The sequence below is a fragment of the Benincasa hispida genome, chromosome 12, assembly GCF_009727055.1.
Source record: "Benincasa hispida cultivar B227 chromosome 12, ASM972705v1, whole genome shotgun sequence".
In the NCBI taxonomy this organism is placed as follows: domain Eukaryota; kingdom Viridiplantae; phylum Streptophyta; class Magnoliopsida; order Cucurbitales; family Cucurbitaceae; genus Benincasa; species Benincasa hispida.
The window spans coordinates 74307845-74329278 of record NC_052360.1 but is presented as its reverse complement, the minus strand read 5'-3'; the positions used below and the strand labels follow the sequence as shown (position 1 = coordinate 74329278).

The 21434-nt window shown below is 34.3% G+C and overlaps 2 protein-coding genes across 2 annotated transcripts; one reads left to right on the top strand and one right to left on the bottom strand.

Annotated features, from left to right (window-relative positions):
• The first annotated feature begins 202 nt into the window (after window positions 1–202).
• On the top strand, window positions 203–1125 carry LOC120067660 (photosystem II reaction center Psb28 protein). The gene is made up of 2 exons (XM_039019199.1): window positions 203–442; window positions 516–1125. Exons 1-2 carry the CDS (start codon window positions 367–369, stop codon window positions 983–985), a joined length of 546 nt encoding a protein of 181 aa, XP_038875127.1. The 5' UTR covers window positions 203–366; the 3' UTR covers window positions 986–1125.
• A 2462-nt stretch (window positions 1126–3587) lies between these two features.
• LOC120092539 (NADH dehydrogenase [ubiquinone] 1 alpha subcomplex subunit 9, mitochondrial) lies at window positions 3588–10816 on the bottom strand. The gene is made up of 12 exons (XM_039050654.1): window positions 10622–10816; window positions 10414–10510; window positions 9293–9357; window positions 9024–9109; window positions 8815–8899; window positions 8653–8723; window positions 7112–7243; window positions 5346–5461; window positions 5094–5217; window positions 4943–5011; window positions 4052–4172; window positions 3588–3968 (listed from the first exon to the last, which is right to left on the bottom strand). The coding sequence occupies exons 1-12, from the start codon at window positions 10716–10718 to the stop codon at window positions 3829–3831; spliced, it is 1203 nt and encodes a 400-aa protein (XP_038906582.1). The 5' UTR covers window positions 10719–10816; the 3' UTR covers window positions 3588–3828.
• Between the last annotated feature and the right edge of the window lie 10618 nt (window positions 10817–21434).

Genomic DNA, 21434 nt, shown 5'->3' with positions numbered 1-21434 from the left:
GTGAAAGACTAAATTATTACAATTATGAAAGTACAGGACTAAATTGTTACATATCAAAGTATAAGAACCAAATCGTTATAAAATTGAAATACTATGATTAAATCATTACAAATCAAAATTTATAGACTAAAGGACGGTTTGGATTGAGTTTGTAAGTGTTTATAAATATTTAAGTTGTTGGGTTTTAGTAATTCCATTAATGTGAAAAAGTGATTGGAGATTGGTGAATGGAGAGTCTGAAAAAGTGAATGGTTGTGGTGATTACACACACACACACAGCTTCCCTGATCTTCTCTTCTTCACACACCACACCATTCTCCCTTTCTTCTTCCTCTGTTTATTGCTGCTTCCTTCAAACCAAGATCAATGGCGGCTCTACAATCTCTGGTATCCACTTCCCATGCTTCTCCCCATATGCATCATCATCATCCTTCCACCAAAGGTAAACTCTCTATCACTCTCTCCATTCCATTCCCCCCCTCTTTTCCCCCCCTAATTCTCCCTCTCTTCACCAGTTTTTCCCTCCGCCACACTCCACCGCAGCGCCTTCTCCTCATTCCACGGCCGCTCTCTTTCCCTCTCCGCCGGCAACTGCCAGACGCTCACTCACCGCAACGGACGGCCCTGGAACCCCATCCTGATGGTTCAGCCCAAGATTCAGTTCATCCAGGGCACGGACGAGCAGACGGTGCCGGACGTCAGGCTGACGAAATCACGAGACGGCACGAACGGAATGGCGATTTTCAGGTTCGATCAGCCGTCGGTGTTCGACTCGTCGGCGGAGGTGGGGGACATTACGGGATTCTATATGATCGATGAGGAAGGAGTGATTCAGTCGGTGGATGTGAATGCGAAGTTCATCAATGGAAAACCGGCGGGAATTGAAGCGAAGTATGTGATGCGAACTCCGAGGGAGTGGGATAGATTCATGAGATTCATGGAGCGATACTCCAACGCCAATGGCTTGCAATTCGTCAAGAAATGAAGTTCGTTTAATCCGAATCCGAATCTGAATGAAGTTTGTGGTTGTGTTTTGCCCAATTTTGTTATCCGTTGAATCAAAATCAATACTGTGTTGATACCTGATGGATGAAAGATTTAATTGAAGCTTTGTTCTATGTTCTATCCCCTCTCCCTTTCTTCAACCAAACCAAACTCTTTGGTAGGCAAAACTCAACCATTTTCATGCTTTTAGACAGTGTTTGGTACCAAAATTCGGAATTCACCAGCCAAATTTGATCCTTGTGGTTTAGAAAAAGATAGAATTTAGCGTCATGTTTGATAAAACTCTCTTAAACGGTCTCTAGGGTAGAGATTATTTAGGCTAGTCCTATCAAATCATATAAACTATTTGTGAAGTTTTATCGAATTCTAAATTCTAACGTTTAAAATTATAGGATCAAATTCTAATATTTTAGGGAGAAATAACACAAATTGATTCTCCAATGAACCCTTGGGTTCATGTTTCTAGCAACCTTCCAACTGTTTATTGTGAGAGCGAGAATCCAAGGGAGAAACAACGTGATGACGCACTTTGTATCCATCGTTCAAAAAGGAGAAAGAAAAACAAGAGCTCGAGGATTTGAGTTAGCACAATCTTAGTGATATGTGACGTAAGCAAAAACTTAGTATTCATTATATTCAAAATTCGGATCATTCAACATTAGTGCATCTTACAAAGAAAAATCCCAAAATAGAAGAGAATAATTGATGGAGAGAAATATGATGATAAAAAATAGAGTTCAGATAACCATTATAACGTAATATTAGATAATTAACCTAAGTCTCTTTTTTATTTTATATTTTATTATTATTATTATTTTGAGAATTTGTGGGCCAGAGAAATTGAACCTCTAACTTTGAGGTTGATAATATGTTCATTTCGAGACCGAAATTAATCTAGTTGATACTTACAATCTTCTTTCTAATATCATCTCGTGGGTAGTTGAAAAAAGAATACTACAACACTTGCTTGAATCACTTTTTTTTTAATAGCTAATCATCTTATGTGTATTTCAACTAGTAGTTTTTTAATCAATAAATTTCTCAAGATTAATACTTAGGTGGAGAATAGAATATAAAAAATCGTCATTATTAACTTAATGTCGATGATGATAAGCAATCATTGTTGAAATATTCTAAAGTCCAATTTGTTAAAGTGACCTTGTTTATAGTCCCTTAAAACTACGTAAAAATGATAAAATAAAATTAATTACTTAAAATCTAACATACCACCATGTGAATGTGTGATTTTATGTGTAAAAAGTGAGATCATCTGAGCTTTTATATGATATCACATCAACTTTCATTTACAATTTAAATGAAAACTTAACATTGTAGACTGAATACATAAGCCAATAAACTAATAAAACCATAAAACCAAAATGTCTAGAATAGTAAAGTTAGTAAAAAGATTCTAATCTAACCTACTGTAATCAATTCTACTTCTGAGTTTCTTAAAGCATTGGTTATAAGATTGGTGGTGGAAAAAAAAACATGGACTAAATTGAAACAAATGAAAGTACTAAGAGCCAATTAAAATAAAATAATCAGCTTGAAAGGTGGAATTCAAAAACTTTTGAAAGTAAGTCAAAAGCATAAGAACAAGAAAGACAGTGGTATGAACCATGCTATTGCACTCCATTGGCATTCCTATTTGCCATTGAAGAGTCTAAGAATGAAGCATTTTCATTTCTAAAAGTAAGAGAAAAGGGAGAAAAAGAAGAAGAAGAAGAACAAACATTAGACCCCATTGCCATAGCTTGGGAATTTGATGAAGTGATGAAGTGTTATTTTGATGTGATTTTGGTTCCATATCTCCAAAGAAGAAGAAAACTCCAGGGCTTCCCATTTTGACCTCACTCCCATTCAATGTTGAATTGTTCACACCCTGAATGTTGCTGTTTACATAAATGTTTATGCAACAACAGTTGGGTAATTTGCACTCACCTCCATGGTTTACTGCCATTGAAGCTCCTATGTTTCCACCTTCCAACCTCACCCGCTCGAATGCCTCGTCCTCACCTCTTGCCAACATCTTTCCTTCAGTTCTATTACCACAACTCTACAATGTTGTCTTCAAAGTTGATGTTAGATATTTGATCGTCCAGCAACTAAAATAATCTTATCTTTGCTTCCTTCCTTCAGCAATGGGTTTTCATTTCAATGTTCTTCACTTTTCAGCTTCAAAAGCAACTTATAACCTTCACATTCAATCCATCTATGCAACTTTTAATGTTTTCAAAATTAGTATAAAGATGATTTTTGAATTATTTCTTCTTGTAGTTTAAAAATAATGTATATGTTCATGTTTCTTGTTTTCTACTTTACTTTAATTGCATATGTAACGAATATGTTCATGTTCTTTAAATCAATATTTGTATCGTTTTATGATAGCAGATAAACCATTTAACTGCCAAAATAAGTATTGCTCAACGGTTAATGATATGTCAAATTTTACTTGATGATTTGGAAATATGACACCAAAAGTTCTATAGTATTCCAACAACCACATCTACACCAAACTAACTTGCTCAAACTTAGCAAAATAAATCAAATTTCTACCCCTTTTTTCCTGAAAAAACACATTTTATGATCATAGATGCTCTAACCAAGCATCCCAGCCTTTATTAATTACGACACCAAATATACTGTGCATTCAACTAAACCATGAATGAAGAAGATAAGAATACATGAGGGTTGAACTCGAAACGTTCTCCATTTTATTTTAACAAATGGACACATAAACCAGGCCGTTCTTGAAGCTTTCGAACTAAGTTAATACAAAATATCCGGGGGGGAGGGCTTCGAAGAAAATTCAAGTGAAGCCTATGGAAAAGAATCAGGAGAGACTCGTTCACTGACTGTTGAACCAAATTGCGGGCCACCTTTCCGGTATGATATAAGATACTCGACAGGATATCCCTTCAACTTATGTGGTACAATCCCAAGATCATTGAAAGTCAATGCTACAAATCCAATCGCAAGATTAAAGAGTATTAGACAAAATCTTAAGTTATTAGCAGGGGAAAAGAATTAAGGTCATGCTTACCATTTTCAGAAACAACTGTATCTTGTGTTAGAGCAAGGATCTGATCCAGATTGAAAATGGATGGCGTTGGTAACGGAAATGGGACTTTGTTGAGCAATATTTCTCGGGGGGTAGCAATTGCCTGAAGCCAAACAGCAGATTTTAGTTTTATAAACAAAATCAAACAGGTTCAACAAGATCTAAAAAACAAGCCAGCTTAATCTGTAATTGCATCCACCAAGCCCAGCAAGGATCACAGGGGGAGGCCATGTTACATCACAAATGAGCAACTTATACTTTCCTAGGTTTAATTGGTTTCGTACAAGTATTATGCTAAAGAAATTCAAGGAGACATGGATATATTGATGCACTAGTATAAATTATCAATTAACAAGTTTAAAATATATAAATCAATAGGTTCTAAAAATAAATCTCCAATTAGCCTACACGAATGACAATCTCTGTTACCATCAGACTGCAGTTCCGTTATTAAAAAATGCCCTTTATTTTCTTCTTTAAATTGATAATAGCTAACGCTTTGACACATGTAGTAATTGCATAGGATCCACATAAAACCTTGAGCACAGTCAAGCACAACCTAGGACCCTTCATTCGATTTAGGATCTTTTGAAAGGCTCCAGTTTCAGAACTATTAAAGAAGAATATCCTACTATAAAAATTAGATCCAAAAGATGATTTCCAGAGAAACTGCATTCTTCATTTTAACAAAATAGCAATAATCATGGTGTGCTATACTTATGAACAAGCAAGTAAAACTCTAAATGTATACTGAGACTAATTTACATCACTTAAAAAATATCATCTAGCATATTCCAAAATTTTTATGCAAGACAACAGTTAGTTGTCTTTCAGGTATAACGTTGCATATCATCAATTTCTACCCTTTTTTACCTTTGCAATAGGGAAAGGGACTTTCAGGTAGCGAGGCCATTCACGGATCATGTCGTACATAATTTCTGCCTGCATAGAAAATGAAGCTTTATAAGGAAATTTCTTTTCATTTTTCTTGGAGGGAGGGGGGAGAATATTCGAAAAAACATACCAATTCATGCACCGTATAGATCTCTGGACCACCAAGTTCATAGACTTTTCCAATGCTGGTGCCATCATCTTTCAAGGCTGAAACAATTCCAGCGGCAACATCAACAACATACACAGGTTGGATTCTGCAAAGAATGCACTGGTGGTTATGATAACTATCAGAAAATAAGTTATAAGCTCAACAAAATTCGGACTATTCGAAGCCTAAAATATGTGATTTTGATCCATACAATATGTGATGTGAAATACATACTTTGTAGATCCATCTCCAAAGAGGGGAATAAAGCCATATTTTTTAGCAAAATGTGCCCATGTATTCATAATACGGTCCTCTGTACCAATCATAGCTGCAGGTCTCAAAATTGTAGCCTGTAAAACCACATCATTGAAACATTAACTCTCACAATAACCACAAAATAAATGGAGAAAAGTTGCACTTAAAATTATATTAAAAATCTACAACATTTACTAGAAGAAATATTTGTGTGCAATTTGCTAGATTAACAAGTTGCCTCTTGCACAAAAATGCTGTAGAAACTCAAAATCAACTTTTCAGCTCATGTCCCTTGGTAGATCCATTTAGGAATTTATTCTGAAGGCCATTGGTTGGCACATTGCCTTCCCTATTGATGACAGTGATCTTCTTCTTCTATTTTTTTATTTTAAAATGAGAAATGGTTTCAATGATTGATGAGATAAAGGAGTAAAAAGACTCCAAATACCTAGAGGTGATTACAAGAAAGCTCTCCCATGGGAAATTAAATAGGATAAGCTATAATGATGGCACCAAGTTTGGATAGGCTTCTGAGGAAGAAGTCTTCGCTTATGAAGCCTTTTTGTTGTATTCTTCACTTATGGGGTCTTTTTATTTATATATATATAAAAACCTCAGCTATTTGGAGTCGTAAGTGCTTCTTTTACCCAAAGATTAATAGATAATCATGGATCATGTTTGAAGATCTTTTTCTTAGCTCTTGGGGCCACAATAGGGCCTTCCATGTGATTGTGCTTCAAAAGATCTAGATCTTGTCTAGTGAGAATGTTATTCACATTCTTGTTTTAGGCCAACATTTCGGAGACCTTTAGCATGAGGTTGCTTGTAATTCACTGCGATCAATAATAGAGGAGGTAAATGCATCACCAATTGTTTCAAGGCGAAGGAGGGGATCGATAATAGTGGAGGTAAATGCATCACCAATGTAAAGACCTTTCCTCCCACACAACCTATTGCCCAAGTCTATTACAAAATTAGGGACACCTGACACACAACACACTACACACCCCCACAACCAGCTAATTATTATCTATGTTGCTGCGTGCTATCCTCCTCTCAAATGTACATTTAAATTGTATTAAAGGCTTCGAGCTCTCATTGCCAATTTCAAAAGATATATGTAACTATTATTTGTCTCTTATTCTCAATTCAACAACCAAAGCCCTTTATGTAATCTCTAGTCTGCTTTCTTTGTATAGGTTCCTTTACTAATGGGCTTTTCTTTTCTTTTCTTTTTCATATTTAATTAGCCATTTGTAATATTTCATTTGCTTTAACGAAAACTTGATTTTTCCATGAAAAGAAAAATCAATACAAGAAACAAGACATTATTAGTAATATAAAAATGTCAAATTATGAACAAGGAAATGGATGCCGTCCACCCAAACATTAAAGAAAAATCCAATAATCAGTGAAAAATAACTTTCAAATCTGGGATTGAAGTTCCAAATTGTAAATTGCAAATTTGCATGAAGGATTTGAACTTAGCATGCTTTCTATCCCTACAATATCTAAAACTGCTCCCCAAAGTTAGACATTCATCTCAACCTTGAACACAGTTTCACCTCAACTCAACCTTCATGAAAAAATACTCACACAAGAATAAAAGGTGAATGCATGATAAATGAATAGTTATAGAAAAAACAAGATTTGTAGGATTCTCTAATGGTACAGTATATTCTCAGCTACATAACTTCGTGTGGCATTATCAACTCAAAATCTGGAAATAAATTATAACTGCTTACCTCGGGGAATGCCTTTAAAACAGATTCCTCAGCAGCAGCTTTAGCTCTTAGAAATCTGGATGGAGATGATGAAGATGCACCCAGGCAGGAAACTTGTATAAATCTCAAGATACCACCATGTTCTTTGGCAATCTATAGTATTCAAAAGGAGGGCAAACACCTAATCTATATCAGACTCAGAGAAAAAAGGATGTAGTAACATCATTAGATAAAAATTAATAAATAAATACTATACGCAAGTACTTCTAAACCTTCCTGTGTTTATCTTGTCTTTATTAATTCATATTTAAATGGTAGAAGAACTAGGGAAGATTCTATCGATATGAATACGAGATCTCAATTGCTGCATTATTTTAATGGGGAAAACAAAGATCATATAGACCAGTGTTTTTAAAAAGTGCCTCAATGAAGTGCATACAACTCTGCACTTGAAACCCTTTTTATATAGTTATTTTATTATAGAAACTATGAACTACTAAAGAAAAATGATCATTTCTCTCCTCACGCTCCTACAAAAGCTCTAAAATTTCTTCAAATTGTTTCATTATCATATTATTTCACAACCCTATATTGTTTAAAATTATACTTTCATCTACCAAATGTTGAAACTGTTTCTAATCAAAATAATTATTTCATCTCATCAATGAAATTGTTTCTAATCAAAGTTTGGAAGTTGGTTTGGTAACTAAATACTTTTCTAATTACCATCTAGGCCTTAATCTTTTGAATTAGAGGCCTTCTCCCTTGTTAGGCAATTGTTGGTGTTCTTGTAAACCCTTCTATATTCTTCCATTTTTCATATTTTTTTCTAGTTAAAAAATAATAATACTATAGTTGTCCATATATAATTATATTTTTCTATTGTGCACCTAAAAATATCTTGGTTTCCTTTACCCTTCGCACTTGAGCCCACTCAAATGTGTAAGCACTTTTTAAAATGCTTCTATCAAAGCATAAATGCATGTAACTCAATTATTGATAATTTGTATGCATAATAAAACAGGGTTTGAGCAAAAGTGTAACAGAAACAAAATCATCACTTAAAGCATACACTCGACCAACTCTTTTTTCACTTCCAGTTCCAATATATTAGGTAAAATTGCTCACAAAATCCACTGGATCAGGGGCACCTGCCTAATATTAGCTTAGCCAAGCCTATCCCATTTCCTCAACTTCTACCCCAAATCCATCGCCCCACCTTTCAATTAATTTTCATCCACTTTGCCTTTTGATACTCTCCTATCACTATTTTCCCGTCCACTCAACTGCTTTCCTTCCCCTAGCTACTTTACTTTTGTAGTGATTACAGCCTCCCCACCAATTTTTAATCCATTTTTTGGGTCAAAAGAACCACGTTCATGAAGGTACCAGAAGGCCATATGAAAACACAAGCCAAACAAAGGGGTGGAATCTGCAAATAGAACTGTAACTGTCATAAGAAAAGCTGGGTTGGGGGAAGAAATCCCTTTTAATAAGAGGCACTAAATCACATACTAACATATGACTATTTAAAAACATGGGATTGGAAGTCAGATACATACCGTGGCAAGTTGTTCTGCCATGGAATGATTCACTTCCTCAAAGCTGTAGTTTCTTGTTTCATACTCTCTTCCTGTCAAAAAAGATGGTAAAGTCTAATCTTAAAAGGCTAAAATAAAATATCTAACATTTCACAAGAAGGAAGTAAAATGAGAAGCCCATACCAATAAGATTAAGGACTACGTTAGCCTTTGCCATTACAGCTTTTACTGAACTTTCATCTCTTGGATTGTATTTCATTGGTACTATCTGGAGGGAAAGTTAAGGTGATTGAATTAACGGTGAGGGGGAAATGAAAGCATTCAGCAAAACATGGAAAAAAAAAGAAATAGTACTATCATCCATGGCATCATAACATCATATACTGCTGTACCTGTCCCAGATCTCCCATTAATTTAAGATGACGAGGTGAATCTTCAGAACCTCGAAAAGGGACTAAAACTTGGGACCCCATTTTAGCTGAAAGAAAATTTATTTCCAAAATCATGCTTAGCATAAAGTTGACATATAATCAAGAATAGAGCCAAAGCTGCCAAAACCCACTACCATAACCATTTAAAAGTAGAAGGTATACAGGCACAGAATAAATAGCATATCTAAGCAAAAAACAGAATGCAAGTACCATTTATGTTCACCTATTACCTAGTTGCTGCACAACATAACGGCCAAGGAATCCAGTAGCTCCAAAGACAGTAGCCACAATCCCACTGCAAAATAATTTGGTGATGAAATGGTAAAATCACAAAATTCAGAGACGAAATTTGGTTTCTTAATTACAAACTAAAACCCCAACGAATTAAATATCAATAATCCAATCTGCCTGAAAATCCTAATGTGTATGCTCGAAAGAAAACAGATAAGCACAATCTAGGATTATCTGACAGCGACAGAGAAACCAGCTCAGATTAAAATTGCCTGCTTCATTGCCACATAAAAGCTGTAATGACGCCAGAATGTTGGTAGTGGGTACTGCCGTGATCTTTTAAAATTTAAATTACTCAATAAAAAAAAGGTATATCTAACAAATGCTTACGTCTATCTGCATATGAATAGAAATATCAATGACCATGGAGGGGTAAAAAATAGGTAAAAGTATTCAGCTAAAAAGAGGCTGAAAGATTATATTTGAATTCACTAAATAAACTTATAATCTTGAAGTACCAATGTTTTAAAAGGAATTCAGGATTACGTATTGAGAGGCTCACCTTGAGGCAAGACTCTAACTTTTAGCCTCAAGATTTATGCCTTTGTGGAAACATAAAAGACTTATGCCTTTGTGAAAAGGCACAGAAGCTTAAAATCTCTGTTCCTTGTCTAATGATAAAAACAATATTAGTGATTTGCCTCATTCTTAAAAAAATATAAAGGTTTGAGTTGTGACAATCTGAGCAATTACTACTATTTTGTTGTGACTTTAAAAACATTGAAGGCAAAAATCTACAATATAAACCAATCCTATTAATGATAATAGTAGTGATGTTAAAGATAAATTTTTTATTACATGAAATTTGTGGGGTGCATTTTTTTAAAAAAAAAAAACTTTTATATGGCTATCATGTCTAGAAATACTTGATCACACCAATTTAGGCTTTGTAAAATAATTTTAATTCAATTTGAGGCTTGAAGTACCACTGTTCATCCCATCAAATTTCTTAAATTTCCCTCACAATTCCAAAGCACTCAAACCCAGCATTACATGTACGACAACAACCCAAAGATCAAATAGAAGAATTTAAAACACGAAAAGGCTAGGGCTAGGTTACCTGACGGACGATCTCCCACCAGTGCCCTTGCGGACAAGGTGTCCGACTCCCCTCGTAGCCAAGGTGGAATCATATCGTGGACGATCAGCCCCAGAATCTGTTAAAAGAAAACAGAAAAAACGAGATGTTAAATGGGTTAAAATGTAAGAATCAAGGTGAAAATGAAATCACACGAGGAAGAGAAAAGCAGAGGGGAATGAGGGATTACAGTGATGAGAAAGAGGGTATATAAACTTGAGAGAATAAATTGAGGAAGAAGAGCTGAGACTCTGCTGCTGCGCTAGACGCCTGGAAAGAGCCTGCATCTTTGATCGGAATCTGGTCGGAGTGAGGGACGGTGGAAGAGAGAAGGAAGCGCTTCTGTCAACAAGGTGAGGAATTTTGATGAACAGGCTTCCTTCCATTATTGGATTTTGGGCTTTTTCCTTTTAAATGGGCCTCAATAATGTAGCCCATACGTTAATGAATTTAGCCCAAATAAGCGATCTTATTTTATTTTGGGAAATTGGAGAGAATAACAAAATTTGGCGATTCCTTTGAATTTATGGCAGAATCCAAAAATAAGATTTTTGGTAAAATATGTGACACGTGAGGTCCACTTTTATAATACCAGATTTTCTATTAATATAGTTGACTAACAACAATGAATACAGTGTAATTGTTATAGCGTATATTAATTCTAAATAGAAATATAATATAAATAGGTAAGTATCGCTTATATTCAATTGAACTGATTTTGTAGAAAGAAATTATATATTTTTCACCAAGTTTGAATTTCAAATGGGCAGTTTTTCATCCGATTTTATTTGTATAACCACTTTTTGAATTCATTCAAATTTTAATTTATATTAAATCTGATAAAAAACTGTCAATTCTAAATTAATCACAACAAACAAAAAATTCATGATTTTCTCTCCGATTTATATTTGAATTTATCTTTTATTATCAAATTTGATTTTATTTAACTAACTCTCCATTTGTTTAAATGTTTGTTACAGATTCAATTGTATCTAAATCCTTCTTCATTATTTTATACATATCTTTGTGAAACACACAAAATAATATTAAATTCATTTTCTTTTTAAAAACCCAACAAAAAACAAAAATCCATCATGTGTCCAAAACTAGTCATTAGACATAAATATAAAATAATATTAAATTTATTCTCTTTTATAAAAAAAATATAAAAATCAAAACTGCACATATCATTCCTTTTATGCTTCAAATAGCACCTTCAATGGGTCCACTTTGATTAAAAATTTTTGCCACGTCATCAACTCAAGATTTTTTCATTAAGCTTGTTTGGATTATATCTTCTTTATTTGAACTTCGATTTGAGTGATTCAAATTTCGTTGCAATCAATGTTCCGAGCACTACGTAGTGAATACTTCAAAATATTAGTAAATAAATTCAAGTTTGTTATCATCAAAATATTAATTAATTAATTAATTAAAATTAATTAATTTGAGATTAAAGACCAAAAAGACAACACATCCAACATCCAAATTCAAATACAATATAATCGAGCAAACCTTAAAATAATTATTTTAACACACAAACTAATATAACAATCAAATCAACTGAAAATCAAAATAAACACCAGCATTTAATACCTAAAAACATGTTTATCTTTAATACTCCAACCAGAATCTTTCAATACCCTTCAATACCCATCGTTTCATCTTCCATCTTTAGCCGTTGCAAACCTTTAGATTTGAAAACCATGTGTAGATTTCCATCTAAAGCTTTTGATCTGAAACCGAGGTGTCGAGACTTAACCATAAAACCCAATTATCAAGACTGCATCCGCAAAATCCAGGTGCCATCACAAAACAAGAAGGGGACAAGAGAAAAAGTCAAAGAAAATACATAGTATAAGTACGAGAAGGATTAATTGCCCACCAACTTTTCAAATCACATATGTACAAATACCTTGTACTAAAAAAATAATGTTGCAACCTTAGATTGAACCATGCAAATAACTTGAACTGCTAAAATATTTGTTTGAGTCATGGAAGTACAATGTACTAAAAAACTAAGCCATACAAATACCTTGAACTTAACAGCTAAAACAGAGCCCAAAGATAAAACAAAACATACATATACAATCTACATACCTTAAATTAGATAATTATAAGTTTTGAAATTGAATTCTTGTAAAGAAAAAAAAAACTATAGACAAGATTTGAGAGAGAAAAGAAAGAAAAAGAGATTTGAAAGAGAATCTATTTTAATTGGTCTGTCTTGAATCTGCATAGGTTGTGTTAGTAAAGTTTGAGAACACTGAAGTCCATAAATCAGTTTTGTTACTAAATTTTAACCAACCAACATATGAAAATTAATGTTTCGTATCTACATCAAAAAGAGAAGCCCCTTCTTCTTCATCTTTCAATTTTGAAGTTATGATTCTTCCACACCTGTTGAAGGAAGTTTTTTCCTCGGTCTCTTCCTTTTATGCCTTTTGTTCATTGCCTCGACCTCTAATAAGGACGAAACTTTCTCGTCCAGTACCACCATGACAGTGACTTCCAAGCAACGAGAGAACCTACTACAGAGACGTTGCTGGTGGGCAGTGGCGGAGATGGACAATGTGCAGAGGCGATTGGTGGCTTATGTTTCTTGCATGGGTAGAGCAAGAAGGTGTAGGGAGTGTTGCTTGTTGTTATGCAAAAAAGAAGAAATTGAGGTTCTTTTCTTTTAGTAAACTAATATATATACAAAATAAAGTGAAACAAAATATATAACTAAAAAAAATTAAGAGTGAGAAAATATGAGATTGTCGTATTAATGAATAATAATAATATTATTATTAGGGTTGGCAAAAATCCCTGCGGGGTTGGGTCCCTGCCCCTAGTTTGATCGGGGACAGGGTCAAACTGGGGACCCGTACCGGGGATGGGGAGATATCCCCGCCCCGTCCTCGACCCCGACCCTACCCTTAATGTTAAAAATTCATAATATAATTAACTTTAACTTTTTATTAAATTTTAACATAAAGAAATGTTAAAATATTTTTTTATTATTAAATTAAATAAATAAAATAATAATAATACTAACTTGTTACCTAAAAAGTGTATCATTTCAATAGAAATACAAAAATTATTGAATTTAAATAAAATTAAATTAAAAAGAAAAACTAATGGTCGGGAAATTTTTCCCTGCAAAGACCCAATCCCCGAACGGGGATTTTCCGACCTCGACTCCAACTCCTCAAAACGGGGAATGGGGCAGAGACGGGGATTAAAAATCCCCGCGAGATGGGGACGAGGAGTACCGGCCCTGCCCCGCCCCGCCCCGTTGCCAACCCTAAATAATATATACTAAATTCATGAATAATGATGATGATAATAATATATTATTCGACACGATTGTGACACTACCAACGGAAGTGAACGCAATGACAATGAACAAAGATGATGCGGAAAGCAGTAATCAATTAGGCTCGATTAATCAAGTATCTAGCCTAGAATGCGTACTATGTGGAGAACCACACACTATCAAGGCATGTTTACATAACCCCCAATCCGTGTGTTTCATTAAGAACAACTCATTCTCAAACACTTATAATCCAGGTTGAACGAACCACCCAAATTTCTCTTAGAGTGGGAATCAGCAGCCTCAAGAGGATCAACATGGGAACCATAATGTAAATAGAGGTGGGTCACCTAGGTTCCATCAAGGACAAGAGAGACATCAGCAATCGCCAAGCTCATCGCAACGATCAACTTCATCACCCCCATTGGAGAGTCTACTCAAGGAATATATACAAAAGAATGACGCCCTACTGCAAAATCAGGCATCATCTATCAGGAACTTATAACTCCAAGTGGGTTAGCTTGTAGAAGAATTGAAAAATAGACCACCGGGAGCTCTACCGAGTAACACGAAAGCACCACGCCATGCGGGAACTTCAGGTAAAGAGTAATGTCACGCAGTGACATTAAGAAGTGGAAAACCATTAATTGAGAATTCCAAAAATAACAATCAACCAATCAAATCAAAATTTAAAGAGATGACGATGTTTTTGAACAACAACTAAGTAATCATCCGACACAAAATTTGAATGCGTCCAATTCGACGCAGGAAAACCAAGAAAGTGATCATAGAAATTTATCCATGAATGCTTCAACTTCAAAAGCAGAGATGTGATCACCTCCTTATCCACAAAAAAGAACGATGAAAGCCAATTTTGATGCTTCTTAGATATGTTAAAACAGTTACATATCAACATTGCATTAGTAGAAGTGTTGGAGCAGATGTCGTCATACGTGAACTTTCTGAAGGATATACTCTCTAGAAAAAGGAGAATTAAAGGATTTGAGATGGTATCATTGACCCAAGAGTGTAGCGCCATAATCCAAGAAAACATCCCAGCAAAAATGAAAGATCTTGGGAGTTTTACCATTCCTTGCTCCATTGGAGGCGGCGACATAGAGCAAACCCTATGCGATCTAGGGGCCAACATAAATTTGATGCCCCCTATCTATCTTCAAGAATCTAAGAATTGGGGAAATGAGGTCAACAACTGTAACATTGCAAATGATCGATCGTTCTCTAGCACATTTGAAAGTAGTAATTGAAGATGTGTTCGTGAAGGTTGAACATTTTATCTTACTTATAAATTTCATATTTTGGATTACGAAGCAGATAGAGATGTGCCTATCATTTTGGGCAGGCCATTCTTATCCATGGGGCGAATGCAGATTGAAGTGCATAAGGGAGAAATTACAATAAGAGTGAACGGACAAGAGATAAAATTCAACGTCATCGAGGTGTTGGAATACTCCACTAAAATGGACGCATGCTAAACAATCGACATAGAAGATGATTGGGCATGTGAGATTGACATTGAGAATGGTAGTGAAAATGAAGAAAAGAAAATGGATCAACAATTCCTAAACACATGTTGCACAACAACAAGTATTCAAAAGAACTTTGAAAATTTGTACTTAGGCAATCAAGAAAGCAAGGTTAAGCCATCATTAGAGTAGCCTCCAACTGTGGAGATGAAACTTCTCCCGCGCATTTAAAGTATGCCTATCTCGGTGAAGGAAAAACTCTGTCTGTCATAATTTCAGCTACTCTAGTTTCGGACAACGAAAAAGCACTTCTAAAAGTTTTGAGGAAATATATTCGAGCCATCAGATGAATGATTGCAGATATAAGAGGGATCAACCCCTCATATTATATGCATAAAATCAGGTTCGAAGATGGAAAAGAAAGTTCTATTGAACATCAACACAGGCTTAACCCTGTAATGAAATAGGTGGTGAAAAAGGAAATAATTAAGTGGTTGGATGGGGGCATAATCTTCCTTATTTCCGATAGTAAATGGGTGAGTCCCGCCAAATGTGTACCAAAGAAATAAGGAATCACTGTGATCCCTAATCAAAACAATGAGTTGATACCCACTCGTACTATCACCGGGTGGAGAATATGCATGGATTATAGAAAGTTGAACGTCACGACCAAGAAGGATCATTTTCCACTACCTTTTATTGACCATATGCTTGACTGTTTAGCAGGAAATGATTTCTTTTGCTTCTTGGATGATATTCCAGATATAACCAAATCATGATCGCCCCTAAAGATCAAAAGAAGACAACATTCACATGCCTCCATAGGACATTTTCTTTTCGACGCATGCCCTTTGCGATGTGTAATGCACCAAGCACCTTCCAAAGATGCACGATGGTCATTTTCTTTGATTGTCTAGAGAAATCAGTTGAGATATTTATGGACGATTTCTTAGTATTTGAAAAATCCTATGAATCTTGCTTGGACAACCTCGAGAAAGTATTGCGTAGGTGTGAAGACACCAACTTAGTATTGGATTGGAAAAAGTATCATTTCATGGTAAATGAGGGGATTGTACTCGGGCACAAGGAATCAAAAAATAGCTTAGATGTTGACAAAGCCAAGATTGAAGTGGTGAAAATTTTACCTCCTCCTACAAATGTAAAGACACTAAGAAGTTTCCTTGGTCACGCATGCTTCTATCGTAGATTTGTTAAAGATTTCTCGAAGATTGCACGACTGCTGAGCATGTTATTGGAAGTCAATAGAGCTTTTGATTTTAACAACTGTAAGGATAAAAGACTTGACGTAGCGGAAAGCACAGAACCAAAACTCATTATTAATTTGGAATTTTTGAAATACCCATACACTAGGCAATTCAGAAGTAATACAGAGACTAAAGAAAAACAAAAATTAGCCTACTGTAAAAAAAGAACCTAGGTTAAGTATGCTTAAAATTAAATACATACATAGAAAAGTTATAGGAAACCTTTACCTTTGTAGAACCAAATGAGAATCCAATTCTCCAATTAAGATTTGAGAACACCATCAAGAAAGCAACCTTCCTACCCTCTGAGAAACCTTTGGTAATTTTTTTGGTTTGTGAGAACCAATTCAAATGGAAAAAGGAAGAAGGAAGAATTTTTCTTTGAGAGAAAAAAATACAGTATTGTTCTGTGTGATCAAACCACTTTTTTATCAACTGAGATAGAGTAGGAGAGAAATGTGGGATCACCCACGTTTTTAGATAACTCCTCTACGTGAGAGTTATCTAATAAATTAATTATTAATTAATAAATAATTAATTAATTAATTATTAATTAAATCTAATTTAATTAATGATTCAATTTAAATCATATTAAATGAAACATCTCTCACATAATTTATAGTTTTAATTTAATCAAATCAAATCAAATTAAATAATTATTTAATTCTCCAATTAAATTATTTTCAAATTAAATATCAAATATTTAATTTGACTTACATTTCAATCATATTCAATTGTATTTCTCTCATAACCTATAGTTTTAATGAGCATCAAATACAAATTAATTTTAACCTGTAATTTTAATATGAATCCAATTCATTAATATTTGAACTCCTTCAAATATTTAATTCTCCCATAAGTTAATTTTGAATCATATCTAAAATTAAATTTATATTATAAAATTTAATTAAAATATAAAATTTATATTATAATGTATCATTATATATTATATTATTTCCCTAAATGAATTCAAACATTTCAAACTCTGCTCAAAGCATAGTTACCTCAATTCCCTTTACGAGCTAGGAAGGAGACCTCATGGACCTACAGATCAGAAACTCCAACGATATGAGATTAATTGGCTAAACTCATTAACCAATTAAACAATATTCTTAACTGTGTGTACACTCCATTAAAGACCCATAGTTGCACTCTTCTCACTGCAAATATATTTCTTTGTCCACGAATATAGACCAATGAAGCAAGTTAGTCCTTCACGAGTGTTCGTAACACCAGTTGGATTAAATTATCATTTTACCCTTGGGTTACCTCTGTATTCTTAAGTACCAGTGCTCCTTTAATGAACAACCTGTTTATGGTCCAACAAAAACCCTTTCGAGCCAGTGAGAGGGTAGAGCCCTTTGTTCAAGTCTCAGAGACACCATTTAAGAGAACACTCATCTACTTACCCTAAAGTCGGGAATGAGTGCATTTCATCTCGTGAAAATATGTTCCTAGCTCCCTACTCGGTCTTGTCCCTAAAATGGTAGGCTTATTGAGTCAGCGAACTAGCTACTCTCAGCCATACAAATCAAAAGACAATCTCTCGTGAACAGAAGCCCATAACTCACTCAGGATTAAGACTAAGTTGCCTAGGTCATCCTAGTGAAATATAACTAGTCAACAAAGTTACATTTAGTGGTTACTATTTCGTGGTCCGGTCTTATACAAACTCATTGCATAGGATACCCCTACTCACATGTCCCCTACAAGAATGCGTTGGATCATTGTATTTGTATCAAATACAAAGTGAACCATATCCATAGTGTCACTAGGATACAGTACCTAGCCTTATCCATATAATATAGACTCTTTAGGCTATATCTTAAACATTGAACCTCGTATGTCTCCACATATAGTTCAAGACTTATACAAAAATCTAGGATATTAGTTATTAGATTAGGGTTATTTAGGCGATAAATACAAGACAAAAAATAACTATTTATTGCAATAAACATTAATAACACTTTATTAATGATTAGTCAAATGTTACATTTACTATCTACTAGTTTTAGGACATAAAATCCAACAAACTCCCACTTGAACTAAAACTCTAGTTAGTGCGATTTATATACAATAAATAATTCAAAGTTAGAAATGTCAATGTATAAGTGCATTACATGAAAAGTAAATATACAAATACAATAAACTAGGACATCCTTATACCCATTACACATCTCCCACTTTCCCTAGATTAAACTATATACTTGTGTTATAGACCTAGTCTCTCTAGATGACCTTCAAACACTTTAGCCAAGAGAGTCTTTTGATGGAGTTGATATTCAACCAACAGAAGCTATTTGGATCTAAAGCACTCTAATTACATTAATTTTAGTAAAGAAACATGCAAGTTCAAATAAAACACATAAATAGGGTTTCAAGAACACAACTTTTGAAGAACTTCCAATTGGTGCAAATTCTTGTCGATTTCTTCTCTCCAATAGGTTGTAGACTACCACAAAAGCCTTCTCTACATTCTCAGGCCTTAGATTGGATAATAGGATCCAAATTAAGAGATATTTTGGATGATTTTGGGGAGTAGAGAGAAAAAGTTGACAGAAACTTTTCTCTCAAAATTCAATTTGCATGCATGAATTTCTTTCAGATTAACTTATATTTATGCAAATTAAACATTCAAAAAAGTTGAGATGGGCAATTGACACTCAATTTTCCACTAATTTAGTGGATTTGGTGTAGATAAAACAGAAGAAAGTGGGAAAATCTCACTTCCCATTTTTTTTAAACAAATTTGATTAAATTTTCTAGTAAAATTAAATTTAAAAGATATTAATTTTTTAATTTGAAAATTTTAAATTCAAATTTATTTAAAATACTTTATTTTAATTAATTAATAAATTAATTAACCAAATTTAATATCAAATATTAAATTAATAAAACATCTAATTTGAACATGAATCCCTATTCAATCTCATTTAAATATTTTAAACTCTCCAAAACCGTTTAATCGTTCATTAAACTTTAATTATATCGAATATAACAATCAAACCCTAAATCGAATTTGAACATTTTAAGTTCTCTCAACACACTATTCTAAGGTTTAATCCTTTTCACTAGCTAGTGGAGGGATCTAATGGACCTACAGATCATGAGCTCCAACGATCTGAGATTAACTAGCTAAACGTCTTTAAACTAATTAATCAATATTCATTACTATCGAGACACTCTATTGTAGCTCAGTAGTTGCACTCTCCTCACTGTAGATATATTTCTGTCTACTTGATTTAACCATAATCTGTAAGTTGATCATTCACAGGTCGTTTGTATCTACAATTGGGTCAAAATTAATATTTTACCCCTGTAATACATCATGCATCTTAAGTCTTCACTGATCCACTAATGAATAATTGGTTTATGGTCCTATTAATAAACCGAGCCCCTGTCAGTCATTGAGAGGGTGAAGATTCTTTCTTCAAGACTAAGAGTCAGTAGTTAAGGAAACAACCTATCTACTAACCCTGAAACGGGTAGGAGTGAATTTCATCTTGTAGAACTATATCCTCAACTATCTATCTGATCTTACCCCTAAATTGGGAGGCTTATTGAGCAGTGATATTGAGCCATTCTCACCCATGTAGGTTAAAGGATAATCTCGAATAAACAGGAGTTCATGGGTGGCTCAGGATTGAGATCAAGTTATCTTAGGTCATCGACTTGAAATAGTTAGTTTTAACAATAAATGGTGGTTATAAAGAAAAAGTAACTATTTTATAGTCTGGTCTTATGCAGACATCTTTTCATATGATGCCTCCATTTTCATGTCTCCACATGAACGACTTTGGGATCACATCGTTTGTAATATACAAAGCGAATCGCATCCATAGTGTCTCCAAGATAAGGTACCCACCCCTATTCAATAACAACTTCATTGAATAAACCTCAATAACATCTTTATTGTAAATAGAATGTGTTTAGTTTTACAAACTACGAGTTTTAAGACATACAACCCAACACCTTCTTAAATGGATCAACGATGTTATGCTTCAAAACGATCTTCGTGACAATCACGTCTTCTCATTGCACTATCTCCCATACTAGGTGATACTTTCTATCTATATACTTTCCTCGTTTGTGGCTGTGAGGTTCTTTCGAGTTGACTACTGCCCAACTATTGTCACAATATAATGTAATGGGCAAGTTCATATGTGGAACAACTTCCAAATTTGTTAGGAACTTCCTGAGCCAGACTGCTTCCTTAACTGCTTCACAAGAAGCTACATACTTAGCCTCCAAAGTAGAGTCTGTTATGCATCCCTGCTTGATCCTTCTCCTAACTACAGCTCCCTTATTAAGGGTGAACACTAACCCTAACGTAGATTTCCTAGAATCTTTGCCAGTCTAGAAGTTAGAGTCGGTGTACCTTGTAAGGCTTAAATCCTTGTTCTCTGAAGATACTTGAGAATGTTTTTAACTGTCGTCCAATGGTCTAACCTTGGATTAGGCTGGTACCTACTAACTATTCCCACTGCATAACATATGTCAGGCCTAATGCAAAGCATAACATACATTAAGTTGCCCATAGCTGAAGCGTAGGGAATACGTCTCATATCCTCAACTTCTTTATGTATCTTAGGACACTGTTCTTTAGAAAAGTGAACTCCATGCCTGAAAGGCAATAAACCATTTCTTGGAGTTCTGCATCGAATATCGAGCCAAAATTTTGTCGATATACGTTGCTTGAGACAATGCCAGCATTTCGTTCTTATGACCCCTAATGATTTGAATCCCAAAAACATACTACGCCTCTCCCAAATCTTTCATTTGGAATTGGGTCGCTAGCCAGTTTTTCACTTCAGTAAGGTACCCTACATCATTCCCAATGAGTAGAATATCATCCATATAAAGTACTAGAAAAATTACTTTCTTCTTGTTGATCTTCTTATATACACAAGGCTCAACAACATTTTGGTCAAAACCAAAAGTTTTGATCGCAATATT